The sequence below is a fragment of the Ictalurus punctatus genome, chromosome 1, assembly GCF_001660625.3.
Source record: "Ictalurus punctatus breed USDA103 chromosome 1, Coco_2.0, whole genome shotgun sequence".
Taxonomy (NCBI): Eukaryota; Metazoa; Chordata; class Actinopteri; order Siluriformes; family Ictaluridae; genus Ictalurus; species Ictalurus punctatus.
In genome coordinates, this window is record NC_030416.2 from 38,010,871 (window position 1) to 38,034,128 (window position 23,258).

Below are 23,258 nucleotides of genomic sequence, written 5' to 3' on the forward strand. Positions count from 1 at the left end.
AACAGTGGTATGTCCTGGCACCCGTCCTCTTCAACATCTTATGCTTGTGTGTCATCCATCTCCTCCACAAGGAGCTTCACTATGAATGGGAGTCTGTTCAACACCAGGAGGTTTCAACTGACCACAAAGCTGTCCAGAGAGCAAATCCTAGATCTACAGTACACTGATGACTGTGTTCTTGTGGCTTTCTCTCCACAGGATGCTGTAGTTATCAGAACCTGCAACAGTACAGGGCTCTCGGTTACCACCTCCAAAATAGCTGATCTATCATTCGAGCACTGGAACACCACACACACTGCCATTCTTCAAAATTACCCATAAATCACTTACTGTCCTGCACATTATTAACTGGACACTATTATTATTATTATTTTTACAGAATCGCTTACCTTTTGAGGAAATACCAAGTAACGTCAACTACGTTTACTATCAGAGTGGGAACATTAACCCTTTCTCACAGTACACTGGCGTTCCATTCCGAATGAGTAACTGTTAAACCTCAATAGTCTTTGCATAGCCGTAATCCTCCCTCTTTCTTCTTGACAAAGAATAAGTTGGCTAATGCAGGTGATGTTGAGGGGAGAATGTTCCCCCATTTCAGAGCCTCCTCAATGTATTTGTTCATGGCTTGGGTTTCCTTAGTGGACAAGGGGTAGATGTTAATTATACAGTGCATAGGGAAAGTTTTCACACCCTTTCAGGTTTTCCAAATTTTGGTATGTTTGAGACTCGTCTTAAAATAGATTAAACTCTTTTTCCTCATCAGTCTACACACAACACTCCACAATGACAAAGCAAACACAGTTTTGAATATTTGTAAATTTGTGGAAAATAAAAGAGAGAAATGATACATTTACAGTTACATTAATTCATTTATCAGATGCTTTTATCCAAAGAGACTTACAAATGAGGAAATACAGATGGGTAGATGCTGATGTCTAAGGTATCCAGAGTGGGTTTCTTTTGGTTGGGAATATAGAAAATATAGAATGTAGAATACAGAATGATAGAAGAGATGAACAGGAGGAGGCCCTGTGAAGTGGTCTGGAGCATTGTGGAATGGATCCAGCAGACAGGTGGTGGGATTGCATGACAAGATCTGAAAGATCTCTTCTGTTGATAGAGGAGAAAAACGTGTGAAAGACAGAAGAGGGGAAGACTGAACATGTTGTGTAGGAATAAAGGTAGGAGAGAAGGACCTTCAAGGAGGCGGGAGAAGGAGGATGCACCGTGAAGAAAAGATGTTGCAGAAGTTGTGAAGATCATGTGTAGAGACATCCAGTTTTCCCGTGTAGGAGGAGATCTCAGCAGCTTCACATTGGTGAAACATTCTTTATTACACATAAACAGAAAAAACGCTGAACATATAAACAAATCCTATTTATTGAATCACACATTACATACACAATAAAGTTTTTACTTTTTCTAGTAAAATCCTACTGTATATAAAAAAAATCTATAAAAGAAAACTGTCACTAAATGAGAAAAGATAATGTTTTAGCTCTTATAATTGTCCATTAAGCACGCTGTAATCTAACAGATTATCCTCATAATCCTCTGTGTGTGATACTCAGAACCAATCAGTAGTACATCTCAAACCTGTAAAGAGGGAGAATAGGGCAGAATTATCAGACTTGATTACATGTTTATTAGAATCAGACATCAGACTCCATACAAGAAATATCAGACTAAATTCAACAATCAAACCTTTATCATGGAACAGTAAACGTTCAGCAGCAACAGTGTGTGACAAATACATGCAATAAACTATTAAAACTGAACACACATGTACATTACAAACATTTATTTTCTGCTCAATTAAATCACTGTGTGCGTCTGTGTGTGTGTGTGTGTGTGTGTGTGTGTGTGTGTGTGTGTGTGTGTGTGTGTGTGAGTGAGTGAGAGACAGGTTTACTTTGTTAAATATTATGATTTTACCTTATAATGTCTTGTATTTTGTAAAATATACTCTTATATGTCTTATAGTACTTTATGCCTTTTCTTATAGGTTGACATAGGAGAAGAGGGGTGTGTAAGGAATATAAATAATATATAAGGAATATAAATAAGCTCCAGTTAGTCCAGAATGCAGCTGCTAGAGTCCTAACTAGAACTAGAAGATACGACCATATCACACCGATATTATCAATACTCCATTGGCTCCCAGTAAAATCTCGCATTAATTATAAAATACTTTTATTAACCTATAAAGCACTAAATGGTCTCGCGCCACAATATCTAAGCGACCTTTTGGTTTTATATGATCCGCCACGCCTACTTAGGTCAAAAGATGCAGGCTATTTGACGGTACCTGGAATAGTGAAGGCTACAGCAGGGGGAAGAGCTTTCTCTTATAGAGCCCCACAGTTATGGAACAGTCTTCCTGTTAGTGTTCGGGACTCAGACACAGTCTCAGTGTTTAAGTCTAGGCTTAAAACGTATTTGTTTACTCAAGCCTACCCTGACTAGATTCTGTTCTACTACTTCGCAGTCATAATAATCTTTTTTCTCCCTCTCTCCCTTCGCCGAGCCCCACACGAATTTATGGAGATACTAGAGATCCAGATCCTTTCTGCCTCTGGATGGAGCTCAAATCTTCTCTAATTCCAGATTGCTGGGACTACGGCTGCTCCTAACGCCATACAGACTTCATATAAATCCATAATGAACTTTTTCACAATATCTGTTGTTCCCCAGATGAGGATGGGTTCCCTTCTGAGTCGGGTTCCTCTCAAGGTTTCTTCCTCTTAAAACATCTTAGGGAGTTTTTCCTCGCCACCGTCGCCACTCAGCGGCTCGCTCAGTTGGGATAAATTCGCACCTTTAATATCTGTTTACCATGTTGATATTTCTGTAAAGCTGCTTTGAGACAATGTCTATTGTAAAAAGCGCTATACAAATAAAGTTGAATTGAATCGAAGTGTGAAAATGCTGTCAGTGTAAATTTGCTGTCTCCTCAAAATAACTCACACAGCTATTAATGTCTAAACCGCTGGCGACTTGTTAGTGTTACAAGGTCTCAGGAGTGAATGGGGAGCAGGTGTGTTAAATTTAGTGTCATTGCTCTCACACTCCCTCATACTGGTCACTGGAAGTTCAACATGGCACCTCATAGCAAAGAACTCTCTGAGGATCTGAAAAAAAGAATTTTTGCTCTACATAAAGATGGCCTAGGCTATAAGAAGATTGCCAAGACCCTGACACTGAGCTGCAGCACGGTGGCCAAGACCATACAGCGGTTTAACAGGACAGGTTCCACTCAGAACAGGCCTCGCCATGGTCCACCAAAGAAGTTGAGTGCACGTGCTCAGCGTCATATCCAGAGGTTGTCCTTGGGAAATAGACGTATGAGTGCTGCCAGCATTGCTGCAGAGGTTGAAGGTGTGGGGGGGTCAGCCTGTCAGTGCTCAGACCATACATCGCACACCGCATCAAACTGGTCTGCATGGCTGTCGTCCCAGAAGGAAGCCTCTTCTAAAGATGATGCACAAGGAAGCCCACAAACACTTTGCTGAAGACAAGCGGACTAAGGACATGGATTACTGGAACCATGTCCTGTGGTCTGATGAGACCAAGATAAACTTATTTGGTTCAGATGGTGTCAAGCGTGTGTGGCAGCAACCAGGTGAGGAGTACAAAGACAAGTGTGTCTTGCCTACAGTCAAGCATGGTGGTGGGAGTGTCATGGTCTGGGGCTGCATGAGTGCTGCCGGCACTGGGGAGCTACAGTTCACTGAGGGAACCATGAATGCCAACATGTACTGTGACATACTGAAGCAGAGCATGATCAGTATGCAGTATTCCAGCATGATAATTTTTTTTAGGGCATTAGGGCAAAAAATGCAATCTTAGCCTTAAAAAAAAAAACAACAACAAAAAAAAAACCCCGAAATAAACACAAAATATCAAAAACAGTGGTTAAATCATGTGAATAAATGAACTTAAAAACCCTTTGTACAAAATTTGAAAGTAACTGGTGAAATAATCCCCAAAGTTCATTGTGGTAAATAAACAAATTTCAGCCATGTAAATAATAATAAATACATTACTTTAACAAGCCTTGCAGTCTGTCCAAAATCTCAACTCTGGACACAAAGAACAACTGAGTGACTGACTGAAAAAGTGGCCGAATGAATGACTGGATGAATAGTAATGACTTGTAAATACCTGAAAAATATAGTGACTAAGAGACTAAAGGAATGTGTGTGTGCTAAAATGTCCTCGCTTTTTTATAAAGTGAGGACATTTAGGCCAGTCCTCACTTTGTTTACACTGTAATGGCCTCCAGTGACTATTTATAGGCTAATCTCCAAGTTTTAGAGAGGTCCTCAGATAATATTAAAACGAGAAAAAAAAATTAATCAGTGTGCATGTCCATGCATACACATGTTTTGCTCTCCATTGCCCCTAGTGCCATTCCATGTTCACTGCACCCATATATATTCAATGCAATATCTCAATGTCTTCAGGGAATTTTTTCACATTTGGCACAAATGTTCACATGGACTAAAAGATAAACTGATTAGATTTTGGTATATTGATATCAGGAACAGTTGGAGGGAATTTTATTACATCTAGACAAATGTCACCTGGGTGAATAAAAGCAATTATTTACCCAGGCGAACAGTAACTGGTAAGTTACTCACGTGAAGCCCTTGCCACGTGAAGACAAGCTTGTGTAAAGACCTGCGAGTTTTTAACAAGTATACTTTTTTTCCCTTCCTTTATTCCTTTTGCTGTTTACCTGTTTACACACTAACATGTGTCATCAGTTTATCCCTGTTGTTTGCCACAGGCACACTCTGTGGCACACTCCCAGAAAATTACGAAACTTGGACAACCTATGCTCTCTGAATGTGGCCTCTGCAGATTCCCTCTCATTCTCTATCGGACTTTGGAACTGCCAATCTGCAATCAGCAACGCATATTTCATGCCTGCCTTTGCAAACCACTCAAACATCAATGTGCTGGCTCTGACTGAGACCTGGATCCATACTGAGAACACTGCCACACCCGCTGCCCTAGCCTCCAACTTCAACTTCCCATACCTCATGCCCCAACAGACGAGGGGGTGGTACAGGTTTGCTTCTCTCCAAAACATGGATATTGACATGTCTTTCTCCCTCTTGCTCCTACACCTTCTTTAAATTTCATGCTGTTACAGTCACTGACCCTGCCAAAATGCAATTTGTTGTTTACTGTCCTCCAGGTCAACTGGGGAAGTTCAACGATGAATTTGACATGCTACTGTCCACCATCCTGGATGATGGAACTCCTCTTGTAGTCCTTGGTGACTTCAACATTCATTTAGACAAGCCAAATGCAGCTGACTTTCTTGCTCTCCTTCCCACATTTGACCTCAAACAATTCACCACACCAGCAACCCACAAAGCCTGCAAACAGCTTGACCTCATCCACTCACAATCTTCTCCTTACTCCTCTCCACACCTCTGACCATTTCTTTATCCAGTTTTCTATTTATCTCCCCTCACCCCCTTCACTGTCTCCACCCTACTATCTGCTTTCATCACAATCTTCACTCCCTTTCCCCCCTCACACTTCTCCTCCCTTGTCACCTCACTTCCCTCTGATAGCCACCTCTCCTCACTGGATTTAAACATCGCAACTGACATGCTATGTTCCACTCTAACATATTCACTTGACAGAATCGGACCCCTAACCTCCAGACCTGCTCGCACATCACGCTCTTGTCCTTGGCTCTCAGAAGCTCTGTGTAACAACCGGGCCAAACTAAGAGCATCTGAAAGGAAATGGCGTAAATCTAACGATCTGACTGACCTAACCAATTACCAAACACTTCTCGCCTCTTTTTCCCCACAGCATCTCCACTGCTAAAGCCAAATTCCACCAAGAGAAGATTGGCAGTTCTCCAAACACCTGCACTCTCTTCAAAACTTTCTTTTCTCTGTCCCCCTCCTCCCCCTTCCTCTACCTCTCTCACTGCACATGACTTTGCCACTTTCTTTTCCAACAAGGTTACATCAATCAGGAACCAGTTCTCAACCCCAGACATGCATAGACCCACTCCTCCTCCATGTAACTCCTTCTTTCTTCTCTCAGAGACTGACTCCTCCTCTCTAGCCATCCCACAACCTGGCCTCTTGACCCTATCCCTTCTCACCTTCTTCAGTCCATCTCTCCCACACATCTTTAACACATCCCTCTCTACTGGCACATACCCCACCTCATTTAAGCAGACCCAGGTTACCCCACTGCTTAAACACTAAACCTTGCTGCGGTTGATAACTACAGACCTGTTTCCATCCTCCTTTTTCTTTCCAAAACCTTTGAAAGAGCTGTTTTTAATCAACTCTCAACTTTTCTCACACAGAACAACCTCCTGGACACCAAGCAGTCTGCCTTCAAGAGCAATCACTCCACAGAGACTGCTCTGGTTTCCGTCACTGAAGCCTTACAACTAGCAAGATCAACCTCAAGATCATCTGTCCTCATCCTATTCCACCTCTGTGCTGCTTTCGACACTGAATCATCAGATCCTCCTGTCAACTCTCTCCAGCCTGGGCATCACCAGAACGGTGCTGCGCTGGGTGGAATCCTATCTCTCAGACAGATCCTTCAAGGTATTGTGGAGGGGAGGTATTTCTGAAACCCAAAAACTCACAACTGGCATTCCCCAGGGATCAGTTCTGGGTCCACTGCTCTTTTCTGTCTACACTACATCTCTTGGGCAGGTGATTGAATCTCATGGCTTCACATACCACTGCTATGCTTATGGCACTCAGCTCTATTTGTCCTTCCAGCCTGATGATCCAACCGTCTCTGCACGAATCTCTGCTTGCTTGTCGGACATCTCGGTCTGGACGAGGGAACACCACCTTACGCTCAACTTGACAAAATCTGAGCTTCACGTGATCCCAGCTCATCCCTCAATCAACCACACTCAAGCCAACCAGGACGGCCAGGAACCTTGGGTTACTTTTGATGACAGCTTGACCTTCACAGACCACATCTCAACAACTGCACGGTCCTGTAGGTTCATTGTGTATAACATCAAGAGAATCAGACACTCTCACTGAACAGGCTACACAGCTACTAGTCCAGGTTCTTGTGATCTCAAAATGAGACTATTGCAACTCACTACTCTCAGGCGTCCCAACAGCTCCATCAAGCCCCTTCAAATGATTCAGAATGCAGCAGCACACCTCGTCTTCAACCAGCCCAAAAGAACCTATGTCACACCCCTCTTCATCTCCTTCCACTGGCTTCCTGTAGGCGCCCTTATCAAATTCAAGGCCTTGATGCTCACCTATAAGACCTTGCCTGGAACAGCACGCCCTTACCTCAACACTCTTCTTAAGGCTTACATTCCCTCACGCAATCTGCGATCGGTTTATGACCGATGCTTAGTAGTACCTACTCAGCATGGTTCAAGGTCCCTTTCCAGAACCTTCACACTAACTGTTCTGCAGTGGTGGAATGAACTTCCAACCTCAATCCACCATCTCTCAGAATCTCTCACCATCTTCAAAAAACAGCTCAAGACCCACCTTTTCAGTGAGCACTTAACTAACCCCTAAAATACCAACCCCACATTATTTAAAAATAAACATTTTAAAACCTTCTCTGGCTCTTACAACTCTACACTTTGCTTCTCTATAACTCAATTATAAATCTTGTACAGTAGCACTATTTGTATTGTTCTCCCCTCGATATCACTTTTCTTATATTTCCTCATTTGTAAGTCACTTTGGATAAAAGCGTATGCTAAATGAATAAATGTAAATGTATCCAGCTGCGTAGAATTGGACCCAGATTACAATCCAGATCACAGTGCATCATCCAGTGACGTGGAAGATTTGAGCCCAGACAAAAAGGTTCATCGCATAAGAAACTGACCAGTGAAGATCTTGAAGGTCCAGAGACAAATTTGAGTGACTATGAAAATCAGCTAAGAATCTTTTTTTTTTTTTTTTTTTTTTTAAAAAAGAAAGGAAAGAAAGTAAGAACTTGTTTAAAAGACACAATAAATAACTCAAGATAAATAAAACAAAAAGGCAAAAAAAAAAAAAAAAAAAAAAAAAAAAAAAAAATCAACTGTGACCGTAGAAATTTGTACAAAAAGGGAAGACCATAAACGAGCATGGGACAAAAGACATTATTGCCTCTATTGTGGCAAATCACAATTAAAGATATTGAAGCATTTGGAGAGAAAGCATATGGAGGTCAAAGATGTGGCATATGCCTTCAGGTAACCATTAAGTTCAAAATGAAAGAAAGGTTCTTTTAGAACAGCTGTGCAATAAAGAAGATTTTAAACACAATACCAAAGTTCTGGAAAAAGTCAGAGGACAAATAGTGACATGGAAGCAGCCATCTGATAAAGCTTCTGTTAAGGATTACTTGCCTTGCCCATATTCTTTTGGAATGTTCAGGAAAAATGACCTGTGGAGACATCAGTCCTCGTGCAAATCTAAGAAGTCATGTGTGCCCGATGAAAAAATAAAAACTAGATAAGGGAGAGTACAAAGTCGTGCTGCTGCATGCCTGCTTCCAATAGTAGCTTCCTCAGATGTCAGAGGATCAACATCATGAGACAAGATTATGTGTCCTTTCACATCAGGAGTGATTCCTTGATTTGGAAATACAGCGAATCACTTTTACAAAACATGGTCATGTGAAGTCCAAGCACCAGTACATTGCACAAACAATGAGGGAGCTTGGCTGATTCATGTTAGTAGCTAAAGATATGGACAAGATTGTCAATTATCTTGAAGATTAAAATTTCAGCTTGTTGTCAATGTTGCCAAGTGTCTTACACAGTTTAGTCCAGGCAAAAATGAATATGGAAAACCTTCAACAGCAGTCAAAATTGGATTCTGTCTTAACGGGGCTGTGGAAGTTCTGATTGGACAGACTCTTATAAATGATGTGGCAGAGAAGAAAGCAAAAAAGCTCTGAACTTCTGGAGAAAAACTGGAACAACAGTGTTTCTATCACCACTCACCAAATCATACAGGAAAAAAGCTGGAACAAAGATGACATTCCCCTCACCAAAAGTGTGACTGCTCTGAGAGACCATCTCAGGAAGGTAGAAGATGAAGCAAGAAGGGAACTGATGCAACAGATGAGTTTAGGTGCATACAAGACAATAAACGAGACTGTTCTGGCACAGGGCATTATCTTCAACAAGCGGCGTGAAGGGGAAGCATCACGCTTGACTCTTGAGACCTACAGGAAAGCAAGCACAAGTGACATTAATGAGGACGTTTATGAAACCTTGTCACCATTAGAAAAGGAGCTAAGCAAGCTATTAACCTGCATAGAAATCAGGGGGGAAACGAGGAAAGAAGGTTCCAGTTTTCTTGACTGAGAGAATGAAGGAGTCAATTGATTTGTTGGTTCAAAGAAGAGAAGAAACTGATTTACCTGCTGATAATATCTCTCTTTGCAAGACCTGGTGTGATGACGAACATACGTGGATGTGACCGTCTGAGAAAATATGCAGAAGAAAGCAAAGCAGAAAACGCTGATCTCCTAAGGTCAACTAAATGAAGAAAACAGGTTTTCACACTCTGCCAACTCTTGGACCTTAGTGAACAAGACCTGGAGCAAGTTGCAAGGTTTATGGGGCACGACATCAGTTCACTGTGACTTTTACAGACAGACCGACAAAACCTTTCAAATCGCCAAGATAAGTAAGCTTCTGTTTGCAATGGAGCGAGGCACGGAGACCTTAAGGGGGAAGAACCTCAGCACTCTTGATCCTTCTGTCTGTGGTATGTGTGCACTCTGTATTATCACCAATGCAGTTGTCTTGTGTAGTCATATCTTTGTTTGAAATTGCCGGTGGATTAGTCACTGGGTCTGTGAGTGTCCCATAGACACAAAACAAGAAAAGAGAGGTGGATAAGGGTTTAAAGATATACATTTTACATTTAAAACACTGTGGCCTATTAAAAATCACGTCTCAGTAAAATTGAGTCCAATATAAAACTACTACCATGACCTCAATACTACAACATAGAATTGATTAGGAGGAAGAGGAGTCACTTTTCATTTGTTCTTGTTCTACAGATGGATGTTCTGAGCTCTTCAACCACAAAAAAAGACTAAAAAGGCAAGACTTACTTTACTCTTCACATTATTTTTAACGTATGAGTGGCGTGGCATAAAACGTGAGTGTGCGAGGCTTCTGGTGTCATTCACTTCCAGCTGTTTTAGTTTCACAAAAACAGACCTTTATGCTGCTTGATATTGCAAACTGGTGTTTACCATCATAGTATTTAATGTATTATTCTAAATCATAAACACTGGTTTATAGTGCGAATAGTTTTACCATTTACTACAATTTATTATTATTCTAGCCTAGTTTTTTACCTATAGTGGCTAATGATTTGGAAATCTCACACATTCAGAAAATAGCTTACTTCCACGTTGCATTATATCTATAGAAAGGTCCTTTCTTTGGAAAGTATACAGCGGTATAATTCATTAACTAACAGTTAGTAATGCTCGTCTGTTCCAGATCACTGCCCAGGAGCAAGCCTGGTTAAGAGGTCCACACCGAAAAAAAAAGAGGAAAACAGACCAGGAGTGGGAACGCTCCATAAGGGTAAGTTCCATAAATCTATACAAAAGAGCAGTGAGTAGCACCAATGAATTTCTTATCATAAGTAAATAAAGTGCTATACAAATAAAACTGACTTGAAAGTAATATGAAAATCTCTAAAACGGCATGAATTACACTTATGAATCAGAGACAGCTCTGAGTAAGCAAGCCAAAACTACAGGATTGTGAGTAGTGGAGAAAGTAAATCCCGAGGGGGAAACCAGCGGTCACTCAGCAATAGAACTGAAACTAAATTATTTTGATAACTGATGGTTGTAATGATTATTGGAACAGTTATTTGATTCAGTAGGGGTGTAACGATACACTCATCACACGATCCAGTACAGTGTATTTTTGAACCATGATAGAGAATACATTCTTACATCCCTACTATTCAGGGATTATCACAGTGATTAATAATTAATGAATTAACTCTGGTGCATACTGAATATCTTTGGCACAAACATGAAATGACTTGAAATATCGCAGTCCTACATTTAGATACAGTCTGTGGACACACAACAGCTGTTTAAGAAATCTACTTTTTGGTCTATATTTTCAATGTTACACAATCTACATTGTCATTTGTAGACACTGCCAAGGTGAATGTGAGGAGACCATGGAGTGAAGCGGGGAGGAGTGCAGTACACAAACACTCGGGGAAGTACATGGCAATTCAAGTTTTAATATTTACTGATATTGTTTAATATATTTAGAGGTGTACACACACACACACACACACACACACACACACACACCTCTTTTTAGTTGTAACTGAGCATTTATTTTCATCAATTTGACCTATTAATCTGACATTATTAACAATCTATTATTTTCCTGGTCTATAAGATAAGAGCTGACAAGCACCTAAAACAATTCTTTGAAGCCGAAGGTGTCTCGGTTCTCAAACTAAAATAAATGTAGAACTGGTCACTGAAAGTGGCATCTTTTGCAGCTTTGTTAGAAGTTGCTGGACAATGGTGTATATTGCTATATTGATCTTCTAATTAGATCAATAATTGCACAGAACACTACATGTACTTCAATACAGTAGTCTGATGGTCATAAATGTTTAGGTAATCTGTTTATGAAGCTCAAACTGTAACTTGCATTATTTGTCCACACTAAAATAAAAAGATAGCAAAGAATAAATGCAAGCAAAAAATAATATTAAAAAAAAAAAAAAAAAGGTAGTTAAAATAATCCAGTGAGAAATTAACACAATAGCGCCCACATGAAAATGCCCTCACTCTGCTGATAAAATGCTTCCTCTTTCCCTTGTTTTTTTAAGAAACTGAGGTAAAAACTGGAGCCATGGACACTGAAATTGAAGCAGAAATGGTGGTCCTCACTTTGAAGGGAAATTACTCTGTCCTCACCTTGATAGATGTACAGGAATGTGTGCGTGCACCTGTGTGAATGACTGGGTTCACTGATTTATATAAAAGTCCCAGTCAATGTCCATCAGTTTCTTCAGTAGTCTGGAGACACAAGCGTTTACGGACGTGATCTTTTTCTTGCCTCGTCCAGCCGTGGTGCCTATCTCTGGATTTATCCCGATGAACAGCCTGAAAAATTAGTGTGGAAGGAAAGTTTATTCACTGAGATAATATAAACGGCAAAGTCTATTCTTGTATCAAGAACACTGCCCTTTACTATGTTAGGTGTAGGTTATATTACATTTTAGCATCTTTTTAGGAGTTACACACTGTCTCCTGTAAATCCATATAGAAACATGGTTCAGAGAAAGTGGTAGTTTGCTCTGCCCTGATTAGTGTCAGGAGATCTTTAACAAGCTCCAGCCATCAGATCTTTTGGACAGTTGGTACGTGACCAGTAAAATTAAACGTGAGCAACACAATGTCCTCAAATGCTCACATCACATAGTAACAGCTGAAGGATGTACGCGTCTAACCTTTGAATGAATTCCAGTGCACATGCATCCTGGTACTGAAGATTGAAAATGTAGGATGTAGAAAAGCCCAGACAGAGAAGTTGGCTGGATGATCTCACAAATGATGTGCCAACAAGGCTGATCATCCAGTGGTGAATACACTTCCTGGTGTTTCACCTGAAACTTTACAAAGTAAACACCATGTCAGCAGTGACATAAAAAAATGCATTAATATGCCTTTGCCACACTGCAAATAAATGCAAAGGAAACTGAAATCATTTTACTCATCTAAAGATGAGCCCTGTTCTTTTGACACAAGAAATGCATTTTAATATGTTGATCATGAACTTTTCTCTCAATATTGTTGCAAAGAATCACTTAGCACTTCTACTGTAATCCAGAAAAACACCCTGGTGTCTTATATAATCATAAAAAGAAAAAATATATGCTTCCATACATACCAAGGAGTATCAGCTGAGGAGTTGCAGGTAGTGTGAATGCCCTTTCTACATCAGCTGCTGTGGCAGATGCCTAGGACACAGTCACAATGGTAAAAGTATGTGCACCTGTGCTTTCAGTATGTGGTGTGACTCCTTGTGCAGTAATAACTGCAGATAAACGTTTGGAGTAACTGTTGATCAGTCCTGCACATCGGCTTGGAGGAGTTTTATCCCGTTCCTCAGTACAGAACGGCTTCAACACTGGGATGTTGGTGGGTTTCCTCACATGAACTGCTTGCTTCAGGTTCTTCCACAACATTTCTATTGGATTAAGGTCAGGACTTTGACGCGGCCATTCCAAAACATTAACTTTATTCTTCTTTAACTGTTCTTTGGTAGAACGACTCGTGTTTAGGATCGTGGTCTTGCTGCATGACCCACTTTCTCTTCAGTCTCAGATCATGGACAGATGTCCTGATATTTTCCTTTGGCCCAAACCATGATACTACACCACCATGTTTCACAGATGGGATAAGGTTCTTAGGAAAACAATGCATTCCATCATTTCTCCAACTATATCCCTTTTCATTTAAACAACAAAATTGCGGTCTCATCCATCCACAAAATATTGTTCCAGTAGCCTTCTGTCGTGTCCACATGATCTTTAGCAAACTGCAGACAGGCAGAAATGTTCTTTTTGGAGAGCAGTGGTTTCTCCTTACAATCCTGCCTTGCACACCATTGTTCAGTGTTCCTGATGATGGACTCAAGAACATTAACATTAGCAAATGTGAGAGAGGCCATTAATTGCTTAGATGTTACCCTGGCTCCTTTGTGACCTTGTGTACTAATTACACATCTTGCTCTTGGAGTGATCTTTGTTGGTTCACCACTCCCGTCTTAAATAACTGTCTAATAACTGTCTTAAATTTCCTCCATTTGTACACAATCTATCTGACTGTGGATTGGTGGAGTCCAAACTCTTTAGAGATGGTTTTGTAACCTCTTCCACCCTGATGAGCATCAACAACTCTTTCTGGGGTCCTCAGAAATCTGATTGCCATGATACACTTCCAGCAAACATGTTGTGAAGATCCTTGTTCTCAAAATAAAACAGCCATTTCCTCAGTGATGTTTTTAGCTGGTCTTTGTACCACTTCTTTGACTCCCTGCAGACTGGTGGCCCAGATGAAGTTGTCCATACAAGACTTGCCATTGCAAGCGATCTGGAGGCAACCTAACACCATGCCCAAGCCATCGCAGTCGTTGTTCAGTGATGGTGGCCTTCATGCACTTGCAGTTTGTCCTCAACCACTTCAGAATGTGGTACACAAATCACACCAAGATTGTGATCCCCAAGATTTGCTGAAAGGCATCTTATATGGAAGAATTTCAGCATCCTTAGGTGGCAGCTGTAGGTGTCCCAGGCGTCACAGATGTATAGGAAAGTGGTGATACAGGTGGATTTATAGATGTAAATTTGTGTGCAGATGGAGGTGCTTGTTTTGAAAAGAACTTTTGTCAGAGTTTGCCAAAAGCTGCACAGCCTTGTTTTATCTGGTTCAGGATTTCCTGGTTGAAGTTGCAGCTCTCAGATAGCATGCTGCACAGGTTTTTAAAAGATGAAAATATTGTCAGTGGCTGATGTTCTATGGTGAAGTGGATGCGGTGCCGGACCTACATTGGCATATCACCTCAGGCTTGGTAGTGTTGACTGACAAGCCCAGTCTGCTGTAGGCCTTCACTGCCATGGCAAGGATGGTTTGCAGTTCCTCTGAAATAATCAACATATTACAACTCAAATCTGCCCTGCTAAGTGCTTGGTGGTTGCCTGGATCCTTCTGATACTAAAAAAAGGTTTCCGTGTAGCCCAATATCCACATTGATTCCACTACTGATTTCCAGTTTGTCATGAAGCTTCATGACAGATAGGAGGAATATATTGAATATATTTCTAAGCCTGATTGAGTTGGAATATGGGAATGCACGTTTAATAGCCAGAGCAGATCTGGATTTCCTAGACTGATTGGCTTTTTTAAAAGATAATCTAGTAAGCACTGTGGAGGATAATGCCTCTGTCTTGCCAGGGGTTCAGAATGGCATGTACATCATGGATTAAATAGTCTTGTCCACATGCAGTGTCATTCCCTAAAGCTAACAGGGAGTTCTCTTTCCAAAGACAATTCCACATTGAGTTGAGAACCTTGTGAGAGAAGCCTACTACAGGTTCACTAGCTCTCCAAAATGCATACAAGACTGTCTATGAGGCATTTGCATTTGCACATCACCAATGTGTGTGGCACATATTGTCTACAGAACCTGGACCAACTGGAGGACTTCACCAAAACAAGTGAACTATTATATGGCAAATATTCCATATTCCATGCAGAACAAACTATTCCATGTTCAGTGAATCATCAAGTCCACACTCAGCCCCAAGCCACACATACCTAGGCTACTTATTTGAGGCTAAAGCTACAGAGTTGAGTCTCTTCTCTGAGGTAAACAGGATCTAATCCTTCACAAATGAGTTGAGAGCCAGATATCATGTTGCAGCATGTCTCTGTTCACTGTGTAGAAAATACTGTAGAACAAGCGCTATGTAGACATGTCAAAACTTACAAGCTTTATGGGACACTGCCCTGCCACAACTGACAAAATTATTCAGTGGTGGAGAACTATCCAGTTCTTGAGGTGACAGACATCATGGAATTCTGGAACGAGGTGAAGCACAGAGCATGCAGAGAGGCAGCTGGCTTAAATCCATTTTAGGAACGGATCCATTGCTGCAGTCTGTCCTCTCCTTCCCAAATTTTAATTGTTGAAAGAGAGACTATTTAGTCCAATGAGTGAGTGAATACCAATCTATGGACCTGGCGATCACTGCAGACCTGCAGTCTCTACCTCTGCACCCAGACGACAGATTTCACAGGAAGGAAACGCTGAGGTTATAGAATTACATTTACAATATTATACACAACTTCCATATGCAATAAAAATATATAATTAATAAAAAGCTAATTATTTAGAATGTCATTAGAAACAAACACTATTACAGATTTATATGGACTGTGGATGACTTGAGGTCGTCTCCATTTGTGAGGAGTCCAGCAGTAATACAGAACCATAGTTCACCGTATCGACCTTGAATAAAAGCCATTATCACACGATGATCAGGCATTCAGAAATACTCATGATGACAACCAAAATGCAAATATATTAGAAAGAACAGAAATAAACTCATAAGAGCACCTCCAAAAGGTAGAGGATGAAGCAAACAGAGGATTTTTGTACAGGTCACGGTGTTCAGTAAATGACATGAAGGCAAGTCTTTGCAGTTAACATTAGAATCACAGCAGAATGCTCACAGAAACCCAGTGAACAGGAGCATATATGAAACCCTTATTTCTCTAAAGAGAAAACTACCCACTCTTTTACCTGAGAGAACAAAAAGATCAGAAGACAAGAAGCAGGTTTACCTCATGACAACTCCATCTGTGTAAGACCTGGTGCATCTACAAACATTTGAATGTCAGTACATTTCTGTTCCAGGTGTGTATTTGGGGAGATTTCTATAAGTTCTTGGCATTTTGTTAAAATGTGGACATCATTAATCTACTGTATCTCCTAAACCTGCTTGTGTTTAGTAATGTATGGTGGAGGGATAGGTTTCTGTCATGATGATTAAATCTGATGTGTCCTGACAAATGACCGGTAGCAGTACAGCAGTGTGCACACAGCACAGGGAATGAGGGCATCTTAATTAGTCTTCATTCATACTGTGAGATTAAGTGTGTACGCCTGCATTATTCAAACCCGTTTAGAGATTGGATCTCGACAAGTTCTCCTTAACCCCTCTTACAATACAATCCAGAGTATGCACTGTCTTAAATCAACAACAGTCTCGTTTTTCAGAAATGTGTATTCCCTAATAAATTCTCAGAGAAGAAGGAAACTGATGGATAGGCCTGGGTGAGAGCACTTTGATTCTTCTATATCAGCACCTTTCTTCTAAACCTGTGTGTGGATGATGTAGTGGAAGATGGTTTTGTGAATATAATCACCTGTGATATGTTCTGAAACTTGCAGGTAGAAGAGCAGCATTGAAGCGAGCAGATGATGAAGTACAGCAGAAGAAACTGTGTTAGTATTTTTATATACACAAACCGACTCACAAACTGTAAATCTTCACACTGAGATAAAGGTCCATGTGCTTTTTATGCAGACCAAACAGGAAGTTAGTAGAGTAAATTAAGCAGCGTGTCAGAATTTTAGGGAAACTCGGGAATTCTGAATTGTGCCCTCTGGTGGTCTGGAGGGGAAATGTATGGGCTGGATGTTACGCTGTAATATATATATATATATATATATATATATATATATATATATATATATATATATATATATATATATATATATATATATATATATATATATATATATACATTTCATGCATAATTGTATCAATCAAATAGATTTTGAATTAAATAAAACATAAATAGTGTTGTAATTATTTTTAAGTTGTTTAAAATTTTTATTTTAAATTTGTAATAAACTAATTAATGTACAGAAAAAGCACTTAACAATAAAATAAAATCGTGCATATATGTATATAATAACCCAACCTTGCTGGGATAAAAGACCCAGATTTGTTGCCTGTGAGTTGTTCATTATGGATATAAATCTATGTCTGGATTTCTGTAAGGACAGTTTGTGATTATGTCTGTTGTTAAAAGCGCTACACAAATACAATGAATCGAGATAATCACTGTGTTTCAGTGTGAAATTTTGAGAGAAAAAAACCCAACCAAAGATGGAGACATGGAGCTCTTGTATATTTTAGGGCTGTGCTTTACAAAGTTAATAGCACTAGATAGGCAAAAATTTCACTGGTCCATACGAATCAGTGTAGTTTCCGTCTGTAGCCTGAAGATGGTGCTGTGTTCATAGAACATGTCGTTCTCCTTGATTTTATATTCTATATCATCACAATGAAGAGTGCAGTAACCATGGCATGAAAGGCTTGGCATTATTCTACTTCTAGAAGCCAGCTGGCTTTGGTAGAAAAAAATCCTATATCATTGTCTCCTGTTTTATTCCCTTTTCTAGAGTTATGTCTGTGTCTGTGTGTGTGTGTGTGTGTGTGTGTGTGTGTGTGTGTGTGTGTGTGTGTGTGTGTTTATCTCTCTCCTCTCTGTAGAAGCTGATGGTGATGGCGTTGAGGCGTGTGGAGGTTCTGGCCCTGTACCGGCGTGTTCTCCGGATCGCTCGCAGCTGGCAGGCTCAGTCAACCCTCTCACATTATACAGAGAACGAGAGGAAGTACATCACACAGGAGGCACGCTCGCTGTTCAGACAGAACCAACACGTATGTAACTAACACACACACACACACACGCACACACACACACACACACACACACACACACACACACACACACACAGTCTGAAATTGACTCACTAAATGAGTCAGCTTTTTGATTAAGCTGTAATTAGATAGTTAGCTCTTTAATTGAGTCGGCTCTTTGGTCGACTCGGCTCTTTGGTGGGGTCGGCTCCTTGGTGGGGTCGGCTCTTTGGTGGGGTCGGCTCCTTGGTGGGGTCGACTCCTTGGTGGAGTCGGCTCTTTGGTGGAGTCGGCTCTTTGGTGGGATCGGCTCTGTGGTGGCTCTGTGGTGCCATTGACTTCTACTTGTTGGTAGATTTGGGTAAGACTGTTACTCTTGCAGTGTCATTTAATCAAAATGTTACCATAGAAACCTCATTTTGACATCTGTTCAGTTCATTAATCATCTTCTGTAAGTACTTTATCCTAGTAAGGGTCACAGTGACATTCATTGTTGCTTTCGTTACATACATCAGATCTTCTCCACAGTTTAACAAAAAACTGTTAAGGGAGCCGAAAGAGTCGACTCTTACTGGTGAGATGAGCCAAATGATTTGACTCATTTAGACGGAATTTAGATTTCCAGCTTCAGGTATTTTTCCTCTGTAATAAAGTAATGTGTGTACAGTGATTGTGACGTACTGTATGTCTGACTGTATGAATGTCCCTCCTCAGCAGCGCACACACCACCAAATCTACTGGTGATACTATCATCAGTTATATACAGTGGTGCTAGAAAGTTTGTGAGAGTTTTCTATATTTCTTTATAAATATGACCTAAAATACCATCTGATTTTCAGAAGTGCTAAAAATAGATAAAGAGAACCAAAGGAAACAAAAATATTATTTATTAGTCATAGTCATTTATTTATTGAGGAAAAAGATCAAATATTACATACATTTTGTAACATATAAGATAGTACAAGTCAAATGTGTTTTAATCACAACATGAACATAAACAAAGTGTGTGTTTGATTTAATTACACACTATACTGCAGGTACAACAAGAGTTTATTTATTGCTGATAAACAAATGTAATAGTAGAAGTGTCATTACTGTTCAGTTTGTGTGTTTAAGCTACATTATACTGGATTACTCATAAACAATCTAATATGTAGGTTTAGTTTATTTATCTCAGCTGCTTCATATTTACAGTCCTGACATTTCATCATCTAATGAACCACAACAAAGCATTGTACAAGCAAAATCTTACCCATTATCATTATCCTTTTAAAATAGTAATAGTCACATACAGTCACCGTCCACTTTAATAGGAACACCTGTACACCTGCTCATTTATGCAATTATCCAATCAGCCAAATACACACAACAGTCTCTATACAGAATGGTGAAAAAAACATCCTGTGAGCGGGTGTTCAGTGTGAAAATCCCAGGAGATCAGCAGTTTCTGAAATACTCAAACCAACCCATCTGGTACCATCAACCATGCCATGGTTAAAGTCACAGAGATCAGACTTTTCCTCCATTCTGATGTTTGATGTGAACATTAACTGAAGGTCTTGACCTGCATCTGCATGGGTTTATGCATTGTGCTGCTGCCACATGATTGGCTGATTAGATAACTGCATGAATGTGCAGGTGTACAGGTGTTCCTAATAAAGTGGACGGTGAGTGCATGTTCTTCACAACACTTAGTAATGTTTATTTGTACAGGTTAATGTAATCCATAATCATCTGAGGTTGAGAATTGGAGATCAGAATGAAAATGTCCAGAACCTGTGAAGAAGTGGAAAAGAGTAAAATGATCAGATATTCATCAGATTTATCAGAATCAATTATCAGACTCCTCAAAAGAAAAATCAGTGTAAACACTGTGTGTGTGTGAGTGAGTGCGTGTGTGTGTGAGTGTGTGTGTGAAAGAGAGAGAGAGAAAGAGAGAGAGAGAGAGAATGAGTGAGTGTGTGTGTGTGTGTGTGTGTGTGTGTGTGTGTGTGTGTGTGTGTGTGTGTGTGTGTGTGTGTGTGTGTGTAGAACCAAGACAATCTGATTTGAAGGATTTGAACGATACAAACAGTAAAAGTAAATAAAATCCTGTGATTTATTTATTATAAATCCTGATGGAAATATTTCAGAAAGGATATTAAACTGATTCCTTCAGCTGAGAATCACTTGCTGCTGTTGAGGTCGGCCCACATGACTAGCCTAAAGTTTGGCGTGAGATTGCTATGGACGGTGCCACATGGACATCCTAAAGCTGACTGTGGATGTTCTCACTTGGACATCCTAATGATTAGACTTACTAAAGACAGTTTACACTCAGCGCTCATTCATCATACAGTGGAGAACTTCACTTTGATACTATAGACTTAAAGCTAAAACTCTACTGAAATCAGAACTGCTCGACTCTATAACTGTAGAAGAGGAATGATTTATAATCACACTATCCCGTGTCACCCAGAACAGGAAGAGTTCCCTTTTGAGTCTGGTTCCTCTCAAGGGTTCTTCTCCTCATATGGTCTCAGGAAGTGTTTCCTCTCCACTGTCACCTCTGACTTGCTCATTAGAGATTTAAATCTAAAGCTAGATCCGGATTTCTGTAAAGCGGCTTTGTGACAGTGTCCATGATAAAAGTTCTATTCAAATAAAATGTCAAAAGTCTGTCCTATCTGTCTAAACACACTAAGTCACATTACATTACTAGTATGTGTGTGTGTGTGTGTGTGTGTGTGTGTGTGTGTGTGTGTGTGTGTGTGTGTGTTTCTGTCAGTAACTCACTGTAGTGTCTCCAGTGTACAGTGTGGATCCTTCAGTAGATCAGAGAGCAGCTTCACTCCTGATTCTCCTGGATTATTGTATTTCAGATTCAGTTCTCTCACGTGTGATGAGGGGTTTGACCTCAGAGCAGAAACCAGAGCAGCACAACCTTCACCTGTAATACTGCAGTGTTCCAGCCTGTAGAGAGATCAACAATTATAGATCAACCTACACACTAACACACACACACACGAACACACACACACGCGCACGCATACTCGCATACAGAACTATTCAACTCCCAGTGCAAATCAGGTTTATTGTCAAAATTACAGACTTTCAGCTGTTTGTAATGAACAAATCACACAAAAGCGACTGAAATGGTTCAACACAATGGATACTTCAAGCGGTTTCCCCAAATTCAACTAAAAATGCAACTTATAATGATTTCTCCAGTCTCAAAATTATTCACCCCCTGAAGAGAATCCCTCACAACAGCACAAATATGCAAAACAGGTGTTGTCTCAAACACACCTGATATAAACTAATCAAGGGCTTCATTAGCTGCACCAGGTGTGCTTGAGCTGGAACACATGAAATACCTGAACTGGCTTGGGGCAGAAAATTATGAAAAACCTGGGCGGGGCAGAAAAAGGAAGCTATCAACAGCTGCAAGCAGATTTGTGAGAAGGCAGGTTGTGACAAACCCTCGAGTGACTGCAAAAGACCTGCAGCAAGACTTGGTGTAACAGGCGCTGAGGACAATGATCCCAAGCATACCTCAAATTCCACCAAGGCTTGGTTGCAGAAGAAGTCCTGGAAGATTCTACAGGGACGTCACAGTCACTTGACTTGAATCCCATAGACGATCTCTGGTGGGATTTGAAGAAGGAGGATGCAGCACACAAACCTAAGAATATTACTGAACTGGAGGCCATTGTTGGAGGAATGGGAGAAGATTCCTCAGGAATGCTGCCTGAAGCTCTGCGTCTCCTATGCAGCAGGTCATAACAGGTGCTCTACTAAGTACTAATGATAGTCGCCATGAAGGGGTTGAATAATTTCTGAAGAAGTCATTATAAGTTGCATTTTCAGTTGAATTTGGGGAAACCACTTAAAGCATTTGTTGTGTTGAACTATTTCAATTACTCTTGTTTGATTTGTTCATCGCAAACAGCTTAAAGTCTGTACATTTTTACAATAAACCTGATTTGCACTGGGGGGTGAATAATTTTAATTGCAGCTGTACATGTTTACTACTGTTCCAAATATTCCATATGTTGCTTAAAAACAAAATATATTGTGTTCAGTGGAAAAAAGATTTAGTTTTATACCCAGTCATTTAAAAATAATACATTTAGAGCTCTAATCATAATACCACAATACTGTGAAGCAGTGATATATTTACTTAAGGTTATCATACCGTCAAAATCTCATACCGGCCCATGCCTAAGTGACAATAAAATAAACACAGTGTGTGTGTGATGATCTGACCTCAGTATCTCCAGTGTACAGTGTGTGTGTGTGATGATCTGACCTCAGTATCTCCAGTGTACAGTGTGGATTCTCCAGTCCAGCAGAGAGCAGCATCACTCCTGAATCCTGCAGTTTATTCTCACTCAGGTCCAGTTCTCTCAGTCTGGAGGAGTTTGATCTGAGAACTGAGGACAGAACTCTACAGCTTTCCTCTGTGAGATTACACCCATACAGCCTGGGAGAGAAATGATGATATATCAGAACAGTGACATGTGTGTGTATACACACCTTACACACATACAGACAGATATGACATGTCTACATGTTCGTAAGAAAGATAAGAGGAAGAAGGTAATAATCCAGTCTGAAGCAGCAGATATCTTTATTTATAGCACAGACTTTTATTCAGTGTGTTTTAGCAGCTTTGGGTGTAACGTTATACAATGTATTTCTGTTTGCTCTATGTGCTATTTGTGTGTCTATGTCGGTGGTGGGATGGGTTTCTTTTGTCTCCTCCCCCTTCTCTAGGCCCCACCTACTGCATGCGTACGTTCCGGTTTGCTTGCTACTCGATGATCATGTCTTGTCCACGCCTGCTCCGCCTTGTGAGACAGGACTGGTTGCCTGCACGTTTCCGGAAGTGTACTTAAGCCTCGTCAGTCTCCATCCCAGGGCAGATCAGTGCCATTGCGTTGTGTATAGAGAGAAGTGCTTTTCGCCTGTGTATGACTATTTGCGATCTAACACTCCCTTATT

At 40.4% G+C, this 23,258-nt stretch overlaps 1 protein-coding gene and 2 long non-coding RNA genes across 7 annotated transcripts in view; 1 reads left to right on the forward strand and 2 right to left on the reverse strand.

Annotated features, from left to right (window-relative positions):
• The window catches only part of LOC108268894 (NACHT, LRR and PYD domains-containing protein 12), a 113,837-nt gene that overhangs the window by 68,490 nt on the left and 22,089 nt on the right, over positions 1 to 23,258 (reverse strand). For 4 of the 5 annotated variants that reach the window (XM_053684608.1, XM_053684615.1, XM_053684623.1 and 1 more), the window contains 2 exons: positions 22,564 to 22,737; positions 21,048 to 21,224 (listed from right to left, as the gene is read on the reverse strand). In XM_053684608.1, the coding sequence (XP_053540583.1) occupies positions 21,048 to 21,224; positions 22,564 to 22,737 (351 nt within the window). The remainder of the gene's footprint in view (positions 1 to 21,047; positions 21,225 to 22,563; positions 22,738 to 23,258) is intronic. The other variant, XM_053684632.1, reaches the window with a different exon arrangement.
• On the forward strand, positions 8,101 to 11,805 carry LOC108271244 (uncharacterized). Its single transcript, XR_006983314.2, has 3 exons — positions 8,101 to 9,758; positions 10,057 to 10,594; positions 11,183 to 11,805. It is a non-coding gene; the product is annotated as an uncharacterized LOC108271244 (long non-coding RNA).
• Positions 12,042 to 17,080, reverse strand: LOC108271179 (uncharacterized). The gene is made up of 3 exons (XR_008397630.1): positions 16,990 to 17,080; positions 12,507 to 12,668; positions 12,042 to 12,159 (listed from the first exon to the last, which is right to left on the reverse strand). It is a non-coding gene; the product is annotated as an uncharacterized LOC108271179 (long non-coding RNA).